Here is a 21,666-nt window from a genome sequence, read left to right as displayed (position 1 = left end):
AGGTGCATATTATCTAAAATAATATGTGCAGGACTCTTGAGACGCAGAGATCTGCGTGCCTTGGTGCATGATTTAGAGGCAACAGTAATTGTAACAGTAATCTGCAGCAATTATAAAAGCTAAAAAAAAATCTTTAATTTAATGAGAAAAAAACTTATGCTACAATTACATGAGGCAACTGTGAGACCTCCTCTTGAATACTATATATTGTATTGGTCTTATTTAAGCATTTCATATGTTTTTTTCGTCTGACATTTGGAATTAGCAGCATGTTTTATAACAGAAGCCTATCCTGCCCAATCTTCCATATGCTGGAGGTTTTGAGTGAAAGGATAGTCTAAAACACAAAATTCTCATGGGTCTTGACTTGGAGGAAGCGAGGACATTTTTTCTCCACCAGGAGAATCTAGAATTGAATCGCTAGTTATGTTATGTTACATTTTATTTTATGTGGCTGTGTGGCTTGTTACTTTTCACTTAGTATGGCTGTATGGCAACTCAAATTTCATTGTACCTTAATTGGTACATGTGACAATAAACTGGCCTTGAAACCTTGAAAAATGAGGTCACATTGAAAAAAGCAGAGGCAATTTTTTCAAAAAAGTGGGAACAAAAAGTATTTGAACAGTTTATAATGCAGATATAGATTCTAGATTTATGGACAGAGGGTGAAGGCAGAAATGTGGAGTTAAAGTTACTATCAGCCAGTGCCCTACCAATGGCACAGCAAGTTCTTGGGCTGAGTAACCTTCTCCTAATTCACACCTTAGCTCCCAAAATCTGTTTTTTTTAAACTACAAAGCAAAAAAAAAAAAAACTTCTACTTTTTGCAGTTAGAAGCTAAAGTAACATTAGTCTCCATGCAATGATGTTTAAAATGAAAAAGTAGAATATGGGCATACAAATGATAAAAATCTATTCATTTCAGTAATATCCACATCAGTGAACACTCAATAATTACATAAAATTGTGTTTGTAATTCGTGGCTCACTTCCAAAGATAGTGAGACCCAAACATTGAAGAATTATATTAATTAGACTTGCACTCTATTGAATGGATGTTTCCAATGTTGCAATCTTAGTTATACGTACCGAATCAATTAAAATATAAGGAGTCTCCATTTCATCACCAGAGGCATATTTTGTTAATTCTAGCCGAATGGTGTAGTTTAGTCCTTTTTCAAAGCATACAGGTCGAGGTAGAACCACATACCTAGAAGAACATTAATACCAATGCATATAGTTAGCCCAACCCTTAAATTACAAATCTTCTCTTATAAATGTACACATCAAATTAGTCACTTTCCAAATCGTTGTTTATCACCTCAACTCAAAGAATATATGAAATCAAAACAACGAACAAGAAAATATATTTTATCTATCCCAACCTTGATCCTGATGGTAGAGAGAACACTTGGTTATCATCATCAGGAATAGTATTCACACATCGACTGCCAGTATGAATTTCACCAGGTCGCAACACCGTTATTTTTGCCACTTCCCAGTTCTTTGGCAGCTGAACAAAAAGAGTCACATTCAATTCATGCATATTTTGTTTTTAAAAAGCTATTAAAGGATGCATCTTGTTAAATGAAGATTACTAACCTGTGGTTCATACCGAATCAATATGTTGTATTCCATGGAATGTGGAATAGCATTTATATGGAATTCTAGATATGCTCCTTGAGGAACACGTCCAAATCCAATTCCTGTCCAGGTTGGGGAACGATCCTGTGGATATTGTCGTTGGATAATCATAACTCCCTGCAAAGAATGAAAGTCATGGCATTAATCTAAAGTAATGATCATAATTTAACATCTTGCCTCCGTCCCAAACCAAACTTACAGGACCCAGGTCAGCTTCCTCTGCTTCGTGTGTGTAATGGTCCAGTGCAATAAAGTAAAATCCAGACTCAACCTCGTTGCAGCGACGTGCAACCATATGCCCTTTGCATTGACACTGGCCTGTCTCTGCCGAACAGCTGCAAAGGGGAAAGAAAACAAATATTATTTACTTTTTATAACCAAATCTTTGTGCAAGAGATCAAATCATCTAGTTAACATGCTACATGAACGCCTCATTTTTAAACTATGTTAATTTGCAAATAAAATGCTGTGCATGTTTCCACCAGCTGTAACAGAGAGATCTTTTGCAAAGTGTCAAATAGTTTGTCTGCACAGGTGGTTCTGCTATAATACAATAGTTGTGCTCCTAATGGGCCTGTCCCACAGGCGATTTTTCAGGCGACTGTTAAGTTGCCGGCAGTCGCCTGAAAACCCGACGACTGGGACGGCGACTGTCAGAGTGGAACACACACACACATCGTTTCCTTCACCAGCCCGTTATGCAGGCGAGGGACAGTGCAAGCAGGGGGAGCGCTGTCTTAGTGACATTCACATGGTGCAAAGCCAATGTGATACAGACACACACAGCGATGAACAGGAAGGTTGGCGCTGTAATTAAGACGGTGATAGCACAGTGTACGGAAAGGGTCACGTAAATCCTTTAAAAGAGGTGGGGGAGAAGGAGTGGAGACAACTTTTAAAAAGCCAGAGATACACGGCTGTGAAGCTCGGCAGACATTAACATTACAGGTCGGTTATCCTTGGTTCTGAAAACTACTGCTTACGTTTTTGTTCCCCCCAATGAGCCAGCACCTTCGACTCCTGGTGACCCACTAGGATCTCCTGGCGACCCACCTACGGCACGAGAATTCTCGCTATTCTCCATGGCGGCTTCATCCTGATCGCCGCTAATTTTTCAACATGTTGAAAAATCTGCGGCAACCATAATGAGGCCGCGACTAGTTCCCAGAATGCGGGAACTCCTCACGACCATGAAGGTGGCTACCCGGCAACCACCCGCGAACATGTGACTCCTGCAGTCATCTAAAAAGTCACCTAAGTGGGACAGGCCCATAAGAAACCTTGTGTGCAAGACAGCTTTTTTCCTCCTTGCCAATTTCCAAAATAATTTTTAAGTGGCTCTCCAAGTTCCTGACTGAAATCATATAACAAATTAGGCCAGCGTAATTCAAAAAGGTGTTCCCTGATTAATTGATGGTATTATATCTAATTTGCATTATGGAAAGACGTGTTATAGCAGAACTAGGTATTTGATACTGAATTTACTGAAATTCAACATTCCTTCAACAGCATTAACACCAAAACAGACATATTTTGTCAAATCTTAAGCACTCACTTAATTTGCTATTAAACAATTAGTAAATGCAATTCACTTTTAAAGATTGTGGGCAGCACGGTGGCGCAGCGGTAGAGTTGCTGCCTTACAGCATCAGAGACCCGAGTTCGATCCTGGCTATGGGTGCTGTCTGTACGGAATTTGTACGTTCTCTCCATGACTGCGAGGATTTTCCCTGGGGTCTCCAGTTTCCTTACATACTCCAAAGGTGTACAGATTTGTAGGTTAATTGACTTTGATAAAGATTTTAAATTGGCCCTAATGTGTAGGACAGTGATAGTGTACAGAGATTGCTGGTCGGCGTAGACTTGGTGGGCTGAATGGCCTGCTTCCGCACTATTTCTCTAAACTAACCTAACTAGGTATGAAATGCTCATTTGAATACTGTATCAGAGTATTATGATACTATCTCCACTGGGGCACAATTATGGACTGGAAAACACAGATGATACTTCAATAAATTTCAACAGGAGCAAGTCACTTCCAAAAAAATGTTAGGAGTGATATAATTTATTTATTTGCTTAAATGGTTTGTGAAACTAAATTAAGCTTTAACCTGTGTGGCACATATCACAATTATTGTATTTAGAAAACAAATTAGAATTACGCAGTTACTGTTCAACTATGAAAAGCAAATAACCAGAGATAATACTTCAGCAGTTTGAGATGCCTGCTTCTTGTACAAACTATTGCAATATTTACTAATTAGCTGTGAAAACAAATTTAGTGTAGGAAGTTGAGAAGCCAGTCTTACTCATTATTGTAGGCACCCCCAAGATCACAATCACAAGGGCGACATCCGTCTAGATCATTGCTTAGCCCCCAGTGTTGAGACTGCAAAACAATAACCCCCAAATGTAAACCATGTGAATGGCATATCTTTGTTGAACAGCTTAAATCTTCTGGCAAAAACAAAGGGTAAAAGCGAAAGTTAACATGATGTGGAAAGTTTTTAAATATCATGGCATTATGAGCTACATTTCAGGGGACTGGATATACGGTTTGATGCCCATGCTCTCATTTAAGAATGGGTGCATCCTGAAAATATACAGCATAAAAAGGGGGGAAATCCCCAAATCTGTTTTCTAAACATTTAACAATATTAAACCAAGCTGAAAACTTTTGAGTCCACCTTTTAAATTTTCAGCAGCAATTCTGAGGGGTTTTGAAATTTAACATATTTTCGTGTTTTGTTTACAGTGGTTTTCCACTGCTGCTTTAACAATTCACTTACCAGACACTGATCACAGTTCCTGCCCATCACCAGACGTTTACAGAAGCAGCTTCCTGTTACATCATCACATGGAGATCCTCCTGGATGAGTTCCCAAATGGTTACAGGCGCAGGCTAAATGACCAAACAAAGCAATAAGCTCACTTTTCAAACAAATATCAGCAATTACAATTAGGTGTAAACTGATTACTGAGGCAGAGGCAAAAATTCCACCTCCCAGCTGGATTCATCTCATACATGACTGAGGAAAGAAAACATCTTGGACACAACGAACATCCATTCCTTACCTTTTTCAACTTCTGGACAGTTTCTATTCACATGCAAACAAAGCTGAGGCTCAAATAAACATGCCATTTATCACTGTCTAGTTGTAGGCCTCTGATTGTGATGTACACTCCATCACACTAGTGGAGCAGTCCAACACTAAAGTGACAAGAGGTCTTTCCAGAAGTAAACTCACATTAAGGGAGATTCTTTACACCCTCCATTTCTCCTGACTGTCATCCCAACCCACCTGCCCTCCATTGCCCCATCTCACCCATCCCCACCACCACCTCTGGCCACCCACTTTGCAGCACCACCTGCCAGTTGGATTGACACAGAAGGGCCAAACATGTGAGCAGTTACAGAACTTTTGCCAAATGATTAAGCTCACCACTGATACTCAAATCAAGCTCATGCAGTTCAAATATTTGCAAATAATAGTCTTGGCCAGCAACAGCAGACACATCAACCTAATTTTAAAGAAACTTATTTTACAAATTAAAAAAAAATAAATGTCACGGAATCATTCTCCATTATAATTTATTCTGTTTTGCTCTTTTTAACTGCATTCACAATTCTATGTTTTACCAAGCAGCCATCACACCAAATTAAAGCAATGTACCAAGGAAAGGAAACCAGTATCTGAAAAATGTGAGGACGTTCCAAATCAGTGGATCTGGAAGAAGTTATTAACACAATACAGAAAAGATGATAGTTTACTTCATGTGTAATCAAAAAATATTCATTTTGCAGTTCTTTTCGATGTAGAATAATTACATATTGGACACAAATTCAGATTTATTTCCTTCAAATTAACTAAAATGTATAATTTTGGGCATATCAATGACTTAGAGATGCTAAGTGGAGCTAATATTTCCTCCCACAAGATTCAGCATTGTAGAATTGCAGCCCCTAAAAACCTTTTTTATGACAGTTACAAGATTTACAACAGAACTCTCACTTTTACTCACATCTGCACAAAAGGAACATCCCTCTGTAGCAGTCCAGTGCCTACTGAAACCAAATTTGAAATATGCCAGTTGAAAAGTTTAATTAGACCTGATTATGCCAATTTTTGAAAAATTTGTAGAATTGTAGATTTTCAAATTAGTACAATCCTGCACTGAACATTACCATGTTTAACTATAGTCTTCTGAAATTCTGGAATCAAAAGGTACGATGCAAAATTAAAATATGAAAAATGAACTTTGCATAATTTTCAAGAACAAGCAAATACTTACGTTGGCAACCTAGTGGATCATTTTCACTTAGTCCAAAGAAACCCTCTTTGCACAGATCGCAGCGCTCACCCTCAACATTCATCTTACAACGGCATTGCCCCGCTATGAGATTAGCTGTCAAATCGGTGTGACTATCACAAATCCCACCATTCAATGATCCAGCAGGGTCACAGTTACAAGCTGCAATAAAAAGATTAGAGCAATATTACACATGCATTGTAACAAATTGCGTTGGATTTTTCATCTAAATTTAGCTCCAACTTTTTTAAGCCACTTTCACAAAATGTAATACACCAGTTTTGCAGTTCAAATTGTGAAATAACAAACCCTTTAGGCTTACAGTTAAGAAATCAGAACATATGCCACATATCAAAACTTCATCTTCAAAAATTAAATATGTAGTTTAACATTTCTGAATAACTTTTAAAACACTGGATAATCAGTGTGCATAAAAAAGGTATCCGGATACCTTGAGGCAAACATTCTCTTTAAAACTCTTGACGCAACCCACCAACAAAAATAATTCAAGTGGATCAGTGTCATTTACTTCTTGGTCATGGTGTATCAAATGGCAGTACTTACGCTCACAGATGTCAGTGGCACGAATACCTCGTTCTGGATGCTGGTAGTAGAAAGGTTTGCATTGTTCACAGTGCTGCCCCATTGTATTATTCTGACAGCCATCACACACACCACCACTGACATTACCCGTGGCTAAATACACAGCCATGTCAAAGTGACATTTATGAGCATGTCCATTGCAGTTACACCCTGAAATTTAAAGCAGAGAAAGCCTAATTTTATATAGTTATATATATATATGAGAAGTTCAAAATACACATTAGGATTTTAACATTGAAATACAAAACATTCAACGGACACAAATGATAAATGGTCTCCTGCACCCAGTGTTGGCTTTTGGCCCTACAGAGAAGAACCTTACATCGCAGTTATACCTCACCTTCTAGCATCTGTTTAGGAGATCTTAGTTTTATCTGAAAGAACTTTCTTTGAAATTCCTTGGATAATTATAAGAAGTCTCTAAATGTAGCACCATACCAAGATTTAGTACAATATATTTAATCAGATAAATGATGCAAAGGGAAGACTAAAAAGGATTGAATGAATCATTATTAAATCTATTTGCAAACTTCACCAATATAAATATAAATAAATATTCTTGCATCCCACAAAATATTGTTCATAGTGGCTTTTATTAGCATTTTCTTAGTTAGGTACTAAGGCACTACTTTACGCTAGCACATTATCCAATCATTTAGTATCCATCCATGTTCATCCACAACAAAACATGCCAGCAAGATATATAGCAGCAAAGGAGACATGGCACTGGCGTTTTTACAAATGTATTTTCACCAATGGTTCATTGGTTAAGAAAAGGGAGCAGGAATTAAATATAATACATTGCACCATTCTGCTACAAAATCTCTCATTTTAAAAGAAACATAATAAAAGCAAAAACTTATCTGCTAGCTTCTGGTTTAGCAGAGTATTGCTTTATTTGGGGTAAAGTCTACTTGCGTGGACAAATATCTCTATGATTTCGCTATTTTTCATTCTACAAGTTTATGCAAAAGTATTCATTGAAGTATCAGTCAAAACATCACAAGAGGCCATAGGTTCGAACATTTCACAAAGTTCAAGCAGACTATAATTTATTGATTAAAAAAAAAAAAAATCAGTACCAAAATAGCAATTGTTTTATTACTATGCAAGCAATTAAGTTATGAAACAATGCAATGTTTTCTGTTAAAATGGAAGACATTGAAAATTGTTTGATTCTTCCTTCAATTTGGACATAGCAATTTACAATCATTCTTACTATTACTTCAACTGAGAACAAATAACTGAGCACAGGTTGGAACACAAAAGGCTGCTTTTGTCAATGGTCCAGGGATGAATGTCAGCCTGGAATCCTGCTTGTTTTGTGTTTTAAAGCTATTTATATTGCCTGCATACAAATACAACCTGAAATGAAGATATTCATTATCAAGAGCAAAATGTTTTAACCCAAAACCCACTTTTGCAAGCATTGCTGTTGCGTCCTTCAGCTGGTTTCCAAGGCACATCCTGGTGGAACTCTTGACACAGCTCACAGTTTAGACCTTTTGTGTTGTGCCGGCACACACATCGACCGTGTACCTGGAAAACAATGCGTCAAAATCATTTCATCGCCCGAAGGACTACATCTGCAAGTTCTCTACACCCAAGAAAACTGGTCAATATTGGTCTGTTTAGCCTTGATTTCAACATTTATTATCATTTAGTATTTTTCCAAATTAAATAGGCACAAGAATAATTGGAGTGGTGACAGACTTGAATTTTCTAGCAACTATCCAAGATTGTAAGTACTAAACTACTTACTCCAATTACACCAAAAATCAAAATTTCTGAATTCCTGCACATGCACTTAGGCTTAATTCTTCCTGGTACAAAATCACTTTCTCAATTAACACAAAATACAAACAGAAATGGATAAGAATGTGTATATAATCAATAATGAAGTTGATTCGCAGGAGATCTTACAGATGAGGTTGCAATTTTGACATTTTTATCCCTGCACCAATTACTAGAGTGTATAAAAATGCTGGAGAAACTCAGCGGGTGCAGCAGCATCTATGGAGCGAAGGGTTTCGGCCTGAAACATTGCCTATTTCCTTTGCTCCATAGATGCTGCTGCACCCGCTGAGTTTCTCCAGCATTTTTGTGTACCTTCGGTTTTCCAGCATCTGCAGTTCCTTCTTAAACACTAGAGTGTATAACATCAGTTCTGACAAAGGGTCTCCAACCTGCAACATTAACACAATTTCTCCTTCCACAGATGCTGCTTTATCTAGACATTTTCTCTTTTTATTGAATACAATTTGTTTTCTACTGTAACGAAAGGGTAAGTGCTAAACAAAAAAATGATGAGGGGTGGACAGGAAGGAAAGTACAATTTCTCAAATTGAAGATTTAAGATTAAGCTTTCACAAGTATTCCTCCAATTTCTCCAGTGTTGCCTTTCATTTTGAAATGATTCTCAAAAGAATTAAGATAGACGCAACTATTAAAGTAATACATCAGCATAGGATCACAAGAATCCAACTTTCAGTTAAAACAAATGAATTATTGACCACAGGCATAAAACAGCTGGGAATCTGGAATCAGAGGCACCAAGAGGGAAACAAGGAATTATTGCCTCAGTCATTCTTTCGTGCATCTTTCAGATAGTTCAGAATATTATACAACACAACACAATTGCCATTCTTATCTGACAGCTGGGGTGCAACCCAGCAAACAGAAAAGGTAGAATTTAAAAAGTGTTAAGAAAATAACTGCTTGAGAATCAAGTATTTTCAGACTGCAGTCTGACCACTGCAACAGGAAGCTGAAAGTCTACAACAGTCGCTGGGAATTTGTGAAGTCAAGTTTTGTTTTAAGACCTAAAACAGGAAATGGCAAAGCCAGGTCAGGGAAAGTTTTGTCTGGGTTCAATTAAGCTCCAAAGCAAACTTCATTGTGAGTCAGCCACATTTCAACTCACGACTGGAGAGAAAACAAACTTTGTGACCACATAGTTTGTAGCCAGATTAAGTCCAATACTGCAGAAGTACTTTTTGCTTTCATGGTTAACATGGGACAAAGGCAATGAAAGACATTGAACATTATTCGAGGCAAAACATTTTTTTTTAATATACCACTTACCTTCCCTTCTACATTCTGATTGTTAGATTCATCAACGGGAGCACACTCACTAGCATGTCCATAGCAGAAACAATTGCCCCGAACCACCATGTCGTAGATGGCATAGTAATATTTTTCTTTGATTTCTACTCTCGAGTCCAGTAAATTGTCACCCAGAGTATGGAGTTTAGTAAACCTTATCCTCAGGTTTGTGATCTTCAGCATATCTTCAAAACAAAATACACAAGTGAATTAGAATTTGTTAGTCATTCAGAAAATTAGGATGTTTTCCCTCAAATGTAAAGTTTCCATTAATATTAATTGTCAATTCCACTAAAGTAGTAAAAACATTCAGCTTCATTTTTTTTCAACTAAAATATTTCCCAAAACAGTTGAGAGAAGTTAATAAAAATAGCTGCTCATAGAATTAAATGACTATTACAAATGGAGGATTTTTTTTTGCAAAGATACTCCTATTAAAGTTGCAACATTTCTTGAAATAAGATTCGAGCAAAATACTTCACTGTCCTTAGAATAAATTGAGAATACAAAATTACCAAAGTTTAGCTCTACATCCATTTTACAAATAATCAACATTCCTAGATGTGTTTCATCTGCAAGAGTTCATTTTTCCTGAAAGAGGAACTTTAATGTAGCTCCACTGCAACGACACGAGCCAACAGAAATAAACTGAAGAGATTTAACATGCAGATAAAGAAAATGGGGAAACTGGTGCCATAATTAAAAAAATAACTCCTTGGAGGCAGATGAGGATCTTTTATGCCAGTTTCCTAATGACCCCAAGTGTTACTGTCCCTTGATCTCTTGTTCATTGGAAATTGTCAGAGTAAATTTAAATGCAAATCTGGATGGTACCTTTGCCCATTGTTTTTAAAACGTATAACAACCTCAAATGTTATTAATATCAGTTAATAGAAAGATGTTTTAGTGGCAACGGAAAATTCTGCCCCTCTTTCTTATTACCCATTTTCCTTCAACCAAACAGACTGTGACTGTTATTTCATCAGGAATGTAACATTAACAGGCAAAATTGAACAAAGGCTGGAAGTTAAGATCTATTTAAAAATGTCTACATTTTCCAATTCTCTGCCAAAAAATACATCCTGAAAAAGGAACAGTCTACACTTATTAACAGCAAACAAGTTTTAGTCAACAGGACGTATGCAGGCCACATGGGAAACTAGGTCTATCTCAAATCCATTTGAGTAATTGCTACAGTGTCAATACAAGAAAGAATCAGAAAAACAATGACAACGTATTAAGTGTCCCAGGCTAGTACTGGCAGCAAATAGCCCAAATATAACAATTACTTTGTATTCTCCGGCTGTATGGATCTTCAATTTTAAACGCTGGGTCCAACACACGATAGATAACCTAAAGGCAAAGAAGAAGTTATTTTTTTACATAATAACATAAAATACAACATGTGCAAGTATAAGTTTTCTTAATTCACAAGTAACATCCATGGATGTCCTGGGCCCAGCATATTGGGGCAATCCAAGAAGAAAGCTCACCAAATGTCTCTATTTCCTCAGCTTGACTGAACCACTTCACTCTTTGCGCCACTACGGTTCTTTGGTTTTTGCACTATTATGATCTTGCTTACTTAGAATAACTGATAATTTATTGATATTTATTTTGGTAGTTGTTGCATCTAATGTAAAGCTGCAGCAAGCAATTCCATTCTGGTGTATGTGACAAAAGAAAACACTCGACTTCTGACAAGTTCCTTAAATTTATGAGTTCATAGATTTGCACCAGGTTTTGAGCAAAGCAGAAATTAGACATTTGTCACAAACCTCTCCTTCTGTCGAAGGTTCAATATCAGAATATCGAGAATCGCAGATGATGTCATCCACTTTTTTCAATGATCCTGTTGAAACGCCAGGAAAGGATGATTCACAGTCGTAAGCGTAATATCGATACACCTGCCAGGTCTTTCCAGAATCTGAAGATCGTTCAATCATCATAGCAGCTGGACGAAATGTCTGAGCACAAAAGAAAGAATCTTTGACTTAGTGGTGAACAAGCAAGTCTTCACAACATTTCGTAAGTCATATGCGTAAAAACAGACTCCATTCAAACAAGACCAAAACAAATCAAAAAAAGATTGAAAGCAACCATTTCACCAGCATGTGTTTTATTTTTTGTATATATAGGTCCTGTTCCACTTGGGCGTCATTTGCGCGTCACGCAGATGGCGTGCAAAGATTTTGTACATACCAAAATCCTGGGGTGTCGCGCGCAATCGCGCGTCACTGCCTACGTCACCACGCATGTGTGCGGCACAACGCGTGCGTCGTGATGCGTAAATTACGCGCAAATGACGCTCAAGTGGGACAGGCCTTTATAGCTTCAGAAAAAAAACCCGACTGGCTGACTACTGTCAGACGTTCAAAGTGTATACGTCACAATGCTCCACAGCTTCACAAGGTGTAGTAGAGCCAGCTTACAATGTTACTCTGCTCATGACCAAGAGATCACCCTCCTACAAAGTAGCTTGAGAATGGGAATACTATTATGTAAAAATGTGAAAATATGGGGCCATGAAGCTGCAACTTTGTCCAAAACCACTGACACTCTCCTCTTAAGGAAACACTTCATTTTATATGCATCACACAAATTACACCTGAACTCATAAAAACATCCAAGGTTCTTTACAGTGGCTCTTCATAAAACAGACTTCATTGGCAGAGGTCTTTCAAATACAGGAAGGCCTTTGCAGCTGGGCAGGATGTACGACAACGTTTGCACATCATATTCCTAAATGTGCTGGTTTTATTAAAGCTAAAAAAACTTTTCAACCTTTGATGCCAACTAAAGTGGCCTCAGGAAATGTGACCGAAAGCAAGTTCTAGAGTCTGATAAACCCATAATAAATTCACAAGCCCTATATACATATGTTTAAACTTCTCCGTGACCCGAAAAAGGGACAATAACCTGCACATAAAGAATTCACAGGTGATAATAATATTTGGAAGCTCACATTTTCAAAGGTCAGTTACATAGCAAGCCTCACTTCCTGTAATAAAAACATAATTAATGATAGGTCATTACAAAGTATCCCTTCAATTACATCAAGATTGAGACTTCAAAACATTGAGTATTAGTGTGTAATTTTATTACCTTGAAGGTCATGATGAGGTGGGTAAAATGGAATTCAGCCTCCAGATCCAACTGGAGAGAAACATTTTCAATGCCTAAAAAAGTGAAAGAAAAATGTTAAATTAGATAAAATGGATTAAAAAAAATAGAATAGTTTAAACAGATTCAATGCATGAAACCTGCATAGAGACATAACAGGCAATAAATTATATGGACAAACCATGAAAATAACACATATAGACAACATATCCCTGCTATATCTGGACCCCAAACAACCTCACGACATTTGTTGTTACATTCTAAAAAAAAAGCAATGTGCATAATTTGTAGTGTTATAAGTGAAGCAAGCTATCGTAACAAAGGGCAGAGTCTAGAAGGAACACCATTTGTGAATGTGCAATTTCCCATACTTTTTTGCAGATACTGACTTTAACAATCTATATCACCAGAAATTCTTGCAAAAAGATGCCTAATGTGTGGAACTTGTTATTCTGTACTGAGCAGACAATGCATCACACTTTAATTAGTACAGTAAATCCTCGTTATAACAGACCATGGGGCAGAAAAATGGTGTCCGTTATTACCGCTTGTCCACTATAAGCAAGTAAACATAGAAACATAGAAAATAGGTGCAGGAGTAGGCCATTCGGCCCTTCGAGCCTGCACCGCCATTCAATATGATCATGGCTGATCATCCAACTCAGTATCCTGTACCTGCCTTCTCTCCATACCCCCTGATCCCTTTAGCCACAAGGGCCACATCTAACTCCCTCTTAAATATAGCCAATGAACTGGCCTCAACTACCTTCTGTGGCAGAGAATTCCACAGATAAGGGATTATTACCAAGTAATAGGGTATCATTGCACAACTTGTAGAAACAAAGAACTGCCAAAGCTGATTAATACACAAAAGGACCATCTGGGAATAAACCATAAACAGAACTGTATATAAATCAGTATTCTGGTTATCATGTCTTAGAAGCCCATGAGGTATCATTTAAATCAACAAGTCATTACATTGATAGGCTTAAGTTAATGTAACCTTGTTGAGCTTTTGAGATCACTTTGAAGTGAAAGCTTGTTAGTCTATCAGATTTTAAATATCTATACAAAAAGCACCCTGCTGGAGGCACTTAGCAAATCAGGCAACATCTCTGGAGGGTAGACACAAAATGCTGGAGTAACTCAGCAGGACAGGCAGCATCTCTGGAGAGAAGGAAAGGGTGACGTTTCGGGTTGAGACCCTTCTTAACAACTCTGGTGGGAATGGGCAGCCTTCATTTTGAGTTGTGCCTCTTCTTCCATTCCAGTCTGAAGAAGGAACCTGACCCAAAACGTCATCCAACCATTTCTCTCCACAAATGCTGCCTGACCTGTCGCGTTCTTCCAGCATTGTGTCTCTGGCTCAAGGTTCCAGCATCTGCTGTCTCCCATCTCCTGAATACATGTACAATCATCTCTTAATGATCGATGGATGAATTCAATTCACACAGAAACTACACATACCATTTTCAGACTGCCACCAGGTATTCAGTCGGTTGAACGCAAAAGTTGTGACCACATTCGCAATTCGGTGACTGCTTGGATTTTCAGCAAAAGGAGTCTGGGATTCGCATGAAAAGCATTTCTTTTCTTCCTGAAAGATCAAATGTGAAATGTTATATATTTTCTATTTTTCTAATTCTGAGTGTAATCTGGATCAGTGATGATGAGATGTTTAGTGACTGATAATCTTGCATCTTACTCATTTCCACAAAACCTCTCCAACCACTTTTACAAAATAAAATGAAGGACTTTTGAAAATCATAGATTACTGCTATAAGTAACTGGCTCGTGAGTTTGATTGTTATTACTTGCAATAACATCCAAACTATCAAAAACAGGCAAACTAATATGACTTTCAGTACTACATCATGGGCTTCCTAATAAATTAGGTAGCAGAGGTGCTGTCTGCAAAACTTGCATGTTCTCCCTGCACGGTGGCTTGGGTTTTCTCCGGATGCTTCAGTTTCCTCTAATTGACCTCTGTAAATTGCCACTTCTGTGAAGGATGGGAAAGTGGGATTGCATACAACTAGTCTATGGGCGATCGAAGATCAGTATGGATTTGGTGAAGGGCCCGTTTCCACCCTGTATCTCTTACAGCACAGGTTCAGTGTCAGCTGTCATAAGAGCCATACAGCACAGAAATATGCCGACCAAGATTCACCATTTACACTAGTCTCACATGCCTTCATTTTTCTATTATCCCTCCAAACCTTTCCCATCTATGTACCTCTTCAAATTACTTTAAAATGTTATTGTACCTGCCTCAACTACCTCCACTGACAACTCATGCCATTTACCCATCAACCTCTGTATGTAAAAGTTGCCCCCAGGATCCTATTAAATCTTTCCCCTCTCACTGTAAACCTACTTCTCCTTGTTCTTCTATTCTTGGTACAAGGCTGTACATTTACCCTATCTATTCCCGTCATTATCTTATACAGCATTATAACATCACCCCTCATCCTCTGGCACTACAAGTAATACATTTCTACCCTGCCCAACCTATCCCTATAGCCAAGGCCCTCAGGTTCTGGCAACATTCTCTTAAATCTTCTCTGCACTCTTCACAGCTTAACACCATCCTTCCTATAGCAAGGTGCCCAGCAAGCTGTCTACTACACACATTTATTTTCCAAGGATTTTGAAGCTTCACACAAAATTTTTACCCTTAAAAAGCAATTTAACAGCAGTTGGCCATGAAATTTGATAACTATTGGCAAAATGTCCAAAGTGGAAACAGCTTTTGTACATTAGGGAGTATCATACTTTTCAAATGTTTACAAATACCATCCTCAGTAACTTCAAACAGTTGGCCTGTATTTGGAAATATATATAATTTTCTAAAGAAAATGCATAGCAATAATCTATAACCGAAGTTTAAGGCTTCATTTGCAGTGACAGATAAGAGATGGCATGGCAAGGATTAGTTACTGATGATGTATTTTGCTCACAGGGAGCATCAAAATGCAATCAATTACCGAGAAGGTCACACTATCCTGATTCTTTCAAGGTATCAGTATTTGCAGAAATTCTTGAATAAATGGTTTAGATAAGAAGTGGCACCACTCAAACCAAAATGTTGGATGGCTTGCAAAATGAAGACAAAACAGGACTCTGATTGCAGGCAATTATCTCACAAAGCAGCTGTCAGACTCCAATTGATTAGGCCTATTTAAAGGATGGCTCTACTAGGCGACTGTGAAAAAAAACTGCTAAAGTAACTTATTTATTCCAGACAGCTATTCACTTTAAAATATTAATTATACCTCTTTTAGTATTACCTTGCCTGAGAAAACAAAACAAAACCTCAAATTATGAAAATACTTTGATGAGCGATTTCAGCATTTCAAATGTAAAATTGCAGACCGAACCTTATGTAAAACACTCAAATTAGCACTGATTCAGCTGTCGCTGATCCATATTTGAGCTAGGATTGGGGAAATATTCCAATCTTTTTCACTTTGTTGGAATAAAAAAAAAGCAGAATATAGGTAAAAACTGTTCAACTCAACTAGACACATGCAAAGAAAGATTATGTACTGGATGATTGAGCTTTAGCTGTCACACTGTTGATCAGTATAGCTAAAAATCAACAGCATAGAACAGTGCAGCACAAGAACAAGCCCTTTGGCCCACAATATCAGTGCTGAACAAGATGCCAAGACCAGCATCTTCTTCTTGCGTATGGCGTGCACAGCCTAAAGTTGTAGGACCACTTGTTCTATTTGATCCAAGGCCATCTCATCTGTCTGCACGCAACTCATATCCCTCCATTCCTTGCATATCCATGTATCTTAAATGCCACCAACACATCTGCTTCAACCATAACCCACAGCAGCACATTTCACCACCATCTAATTAAAAAAAACTTGCTCTGCACATTTCCTTTAAACTGTGCCTTTCTCACATTAAATCTATGCCCTGAAGCATTTGTTTTTTCATCATGGGAAAAAGGTTCTGACTGCTTATCCTATCAATGCCTCTCATAATTTTATATACTTCTATCAGGTATCCCCGCAAACTCTGGCTTTCCAGAGAAAACAATCCAAGTCTATCTAACTGTTTCCTGTAGTTAATACTACCTAATCCAGGCATCATTATGGTAAACCCCTGCACCCTTTCCAAAGCCTCCACATCCTTCTGTAATGGGGCAACCAAAATAGCACACAATACACCAAATATTTTTATTTTTAATTTCTAACTCCCCACCTTTGAACAATGATTTACTTCCGAGTGTTGGCTGATAATGGGTACTGTTACTGGTCCAGTTACTGAGGCACCTTTGCGACTTTGACGAAGTTAAAACCACTTGCTGATCTCATCACTTATCTATTTTCATCCGAGCCAAAATAAGCTAGCAAACTTCATCTGGACTGAATGAAACACTGCAATTTTTGGCTTCTGTCAGGGGAATGTAATTTCCATCTATTGTTCTCCCCTTTACCATACTGCCAATTGCAAGTTGCACTGCACGAAATAACACACATACCGTTTTGTAATTAGATTGTGGTACTCAACACCTTGATTTGCAGGAACCAGTCACTTTAATCAGTCGGAAAATGTGCATGCTTACATTTTTGTGAAATTATTCTGCAATCAGATCCAGGTAGTCAGGCTATATATGTAAAGCAGTGCAAATGACAGGGAGAATGTATGTTGCCACTGGCTACATTTTCATGATGCAAAGGCATTTGATGTAGTAAATCTCAGAAACAAATGCCCTATAAATTGCAACTACAAAGTTAAGAACAAACGGTGATAGTAGAATCCTTGGGCTTCAAAGCTTCTGAAACCTGCTGTGTTCTCCCTTCATCAAATCAAATTTGTTATTATCATCAGCAGTACTTTTGATCTCCAAAATGTTGTTCAACTCTGACTCCCTTGACTCCCCAATGAAATCATGGTTTAATATCTCATAATTTCCCTCTTGGCTTCCCTATCATTCAACTACATTTATTCCTCTCCTGCACAACGCTTAGTACATCATCCAAATATACCTGTGCCCTCTACTCAACAATATAATAATATGGCCAAAATCATATTAACATGAAGAAATTAAGATTCTTTTGCTGTAATTTCATGGGTGATACAAATTTGATTGCAGTTGATGCAAATGCTTTAAATAAATCAAAGAGTTATTGATCTCTAACAGACTTATGAACACCCAGGTGTTGCTATCGAAAGTTTGACTAACCCCAGAATAGTAAGTAATGCAGTAATTTCACGAGTTGCTTGAAAAAAACAATGATCTGCCTTGGGACAAGTAAGTTCAATGATGAATACCTCAATATACAAATCATCAATAATGCCATGACACTAATATTCGTCTATTCCAAACAACTCAGCCAAGGAACCTTTTGGCTTCGTCTTGACAAACCTCCCCAATTACAAACAAAGAAACACAAAAATAAATCTTCTGATCACATGTTAAAAAGTTGTGTTGGTGTTTCAAATTAAACTGAAGATGTGCACTGCAACAATGCCAGGCATTAACATGATATGTACAACTTAACACCACCGTAAAAACTCAATTTGAGCAAGTATACACCTGCACACTTCTTTTTTAATGAATGCAATTTGCCCCACAGTAGAATTGGAACAGTTACCATCATTGGGTGCCTTGGGGAATCTTGCAAAACTGCTTCTTTTTTTTTAAATATTTTATTTATTAGAAGTGAGTACAATACATTGGTACAAAAACGATGTTAACATATTACATTATCTGTACAACTCCCCTTTTTTTAAAGAGAGAAGTGAGAAAGGAGAGAAGAAAAAGAGGTTGTGAAAAGTGAAGAATAGATTAGTGAGTGTGGGTGAAAAACCAATAAAGAAAAAGTGAAAGAGAAGGAATAACTGAAGAAGGAAAGCAGGAGGGAGATTGTTCAATTGCCACAGTGAGATGGGTTTTTTTTTAAATATTCTAAATCATCTTTCACCCATACCTGAAACTGTAGGTTTTCATGATACTGTGTCACCACATGAATCCAAGAAATCAATAAATGGGAACCAACTCCTTAAGAATAGGTCTTGTTTGTCTATTAGGGGGAGTCTCATTTCTTCCAAATGTGCTGTGTCCAGCATATTACTGACCCACATTTTAAATGTTGGTATATTAGCATTTTTCCAAAATTTAAGTATGTTTTTTTGCTGTTATTAACCCATAATTGAAAAATGAGTTTTGGTGTGTATTTAATTTGTTCCCATCTCCACTTATTCCAAATATAATAATTTCAGTGTTAGGTTCCATTTTTGTCTTAAATATCTTTGAGAATATATCAAATATATCACACCAAAATTTATAAAGTTTTGAACAAGAGACAAATGAGTGCATAATATTGGCATTTTGAGAAAGACATTTATCACAAATGGGATAAATATTTGGATAAAATTTATTCAACCTAGTTTTGGAATAATATAATCTATGTAATATTTTAAATTGATTTTAGGTTATGTCTAGCATTGGTCGAACATTTATGTATATATCAAATATTTTCCCCATGTTTCTTTTGAGATTTTTATCATTAATTATTTTTCCCAGTCTTCTCTAATTGCCTCTGTTGATGGTAATTCTATATTTAAAATACTGTTATACAAGTATGATATTAATTTTGTTGACTCCGCATTGATATTCATTACTTCTTCCAGTGGGTCTAAAATTATACTTTGGAATCTTGGTATATATTTCTTCATAAAGTCACATACCTGTAGGTATTTAAAATATTGATTGGTATTCAATTTAAATTTTGATTTTAGTTGTTGAAATAATAATAAATTTCCCAATTCATACAAATCACCTACCTTTTTAATTCCCACTTTTTCCCCCATTGTTTATATATCTTATCCATACCAGATGGTATATATCTTATCCATACCAGATGGTTTAAATACTGGATTATTCACTATGGGTGTTAACACTGATAAATTTCTTAATTTTAAAGTTAATTTTACTTGTTTCCAGATTTGTATTGTATTTTGTCCTTCCACCAGATCAGAAGAAGGAAACCTATGCAGGGCCCGTGACTGGAGGATGCTGGCGGACATCGGCCGACAACTAGTCTTTCCACCTGAAATTGCTTCCACCAACCTCAGGCCAGACTTGGTGTTCTGGTCCCCTTCACAGAAGACTGCTTACATCATAGAGCTCACAGTTCCATGGGAGAACTGTGTTGAGGAGGCCTATGAGCGTAAGAAGCTGCACTACGCAGAGCTTGCAGCAGAGGCAACGCAGCGTGGCTGGAACACCAAAGTCTATCCAGTTGAAGTGGGATGCAGAGGATTTGTTGCGTCATCTACAATCAGACTGCTGAAGGAGCTTGGAATCCACGGTCAGGCTCTGCGGAAGACCATAAGATCACTCTCAGAGGCGGCTGAAAGAAGCAGCCGGAGAATTTGGCTCAAGCGGAAAGACCCATGCTGGGCCCCAAGTACGTCAGGGTGAATCTTTGGGATGGTTTGACACGGGACACGCGCTGAGGGCTGATCATCCTGCAGCGGGCCGCCCTTGTGGAGGGTGTATAGTGTTAAAAGGCCGAAACACCCAGTGATGCAAGGGTACACTACTGATGATGTGTCCTGTGCCCAACTATCCTGAAGGTTACACAGGCCAAGATATGTGTATAACCCCCCCGCCCCCCACCGATGTTGAGCGTCTACCACTCTCAACAATCAACGGATGTCGTGAAATGCTCCCCACTTATTGGCACAAGGGACTTTTAACATCTAGTCCTGTGTATTTGATTCTAATTGGATTCTTCTTATATAACATATTATTCAGCTTTATTGGGGAAAAAATGATTGCTCCTAGATCGTAGGGGGCGCAATCCTCTTTCTCCATCTTTATCCATTCCAACTGTTGAGCAGAACTGTCCAACCAATAAATTATATGTTTAATATGTACTGCCCAATAATAGTATAGAAAATTAGGTAATGCAAATCCCCCCACCTCTTTGGGTTTGCACAAGTGATTTCTTTTAATTCTATGTGCTTTATAATCCCAAATAAAATTAAAAATATTCGAGTCTAATTTTTTGTTTTAAGTGTTTTGGTATATATATCAGTATAGATTGGAATAAATATATTATTTGTGGTAGCGCTATCATTTTTATAGCGTTTATTCTGCTGATTAGTGACAGTGGGAGCTTTTTAACTGTAATTGCAAGATACAAACAGTTAAATAGTTCCCATCAAGATATACTTGAACTATCTTGTAGAGGTGCTCAGGCCATGCCCTCATAAAGGACATCATAGTAGGCAGCTAAGGACTAAGCAGTTTATGTGAATGAAGCAGGTAGTTAATCTAGACACAAAAGCAAATAATAAGGCAGGCTTCACTGCAGAATTGATCATTCAAGTATGGTTCCATTTTTCACACACACTCAATGAAGAATGCATCATACCTGGAGGTGGCTGACGATACAGAAGGGCTCAGGTTTGTTCAAACCACAAGTGGAAGTGGCAGAAATCTTATCTGCTCGCCCAATCAATAGATCTCCTGTGGCAGGATAACAGCTCCCCTCAGCGCAACCATAACTGAACTCTGGCTCTTGAGAGAGGGCACTGTGCCAAAGGGTAACTGGAAGACAAAGCATAGATGAGAGTACACAGCAGCTTCAAAGAAACACGAGACACCATTTTGCCCATCCTGCCACCAGTTTCAAAGTATCCAGTGAGACCCACTCCCTTGCTTTTCCTACCCAAAGTAAAGCTGTTTTCTCTTTCAAAAACAAATCCAATTTAAAATAAGACTAGACCAAGTGCAGACCTGTTGGGCCCGTTCCCCCAACACAATATTCTACCACTCACCCATAGCCCCCAACTGCACAGGCACGGCTGATGTGGCAATAATTTGTAAAAAATAAGATCAATGTGA

At 37.8% G+C, this 21,666-nt stretch overlaps 1 protein-coding gene across 1 annotated transcript in view; it reads right to left on the bottom strand.

The window, feature by feature from the left end:
• lamb1a (laminin, beta 1a) overlaps positions 1-21,666 on the bottom strand; it is a 78,634-nt gene that overhangs the window by 54,381 nt on the left and 2,587 nt on the right. The window contains exons 2-16 of the mRNA XM_055652954.1: positions 21,194-21,369; positions 14,256-14,385; positions 12,771-12,844; positions 11,444-11,632; positions 10,955-11,018; positions 9,645-9,850; positions 7,979-8,099; positions 6,522-6,710; positions 5,940-6,119; positions 4,436-4,548; positions 3,956-4,035; positions 1,846-1,981; positions 1,605-1,763; positions 1,388-1,515; positions 1,092-1,212 (exon numbers count right to left, since the gene is read on the bottom strand). Coding sequence (XP_055508929.1) covers positions 1,092-1,212; positions 1,388-1,515; positions 1,605-1,763; positions 1,846-1,981; positions 3,956-4,035; positions 4,436-4,548; positions 5,940-6,119; positions 6,522-6,710; positions 7,979-8,099; positions 9,645-9,850; positions 10,955-11,018; positions 11,444-11,632; positions 12,771-12,844; positions 14,256-14,385; positions 21,194-21,369 — 2,066 coding nt within the window. The remainder of the gene's footprint in view (positions 1-1,091; positions 1,213-1,387; positions 1,516-1,604; positions 1,764-1,845; positions 1,982-3,955; positions 4,036-4,435; positions 4,549-5,939; positions 6,120-6,521; positions 6,711-7,978; positions 8,100-9,644; positions 9,851-10,954; positions 11,019-11,443; positions 11,633-12,770; positions 12,845-14,255; positions 14,386-21,193; positions 21,370-21,666) is intronic.

The sequence above is a fragment of the Leucoraja erinacea genome, chromosome 22 (assembly GCF_028641065.1).
Source record: "Leucoraja erinacea ecotype New England chromosome 22, Leri_hhj_1, whole genome shotgun sequence".
Taxonomy (NCBI): Eukaryota; Metazoa; Chordata; class Chondrichthyes; order Rajiformes; family Rajidae; genus Leucoraja; species Leucoraja erinaceus.
This window is presented reverse-complemented; position numbering and strand designations above follow the sequence as displayed.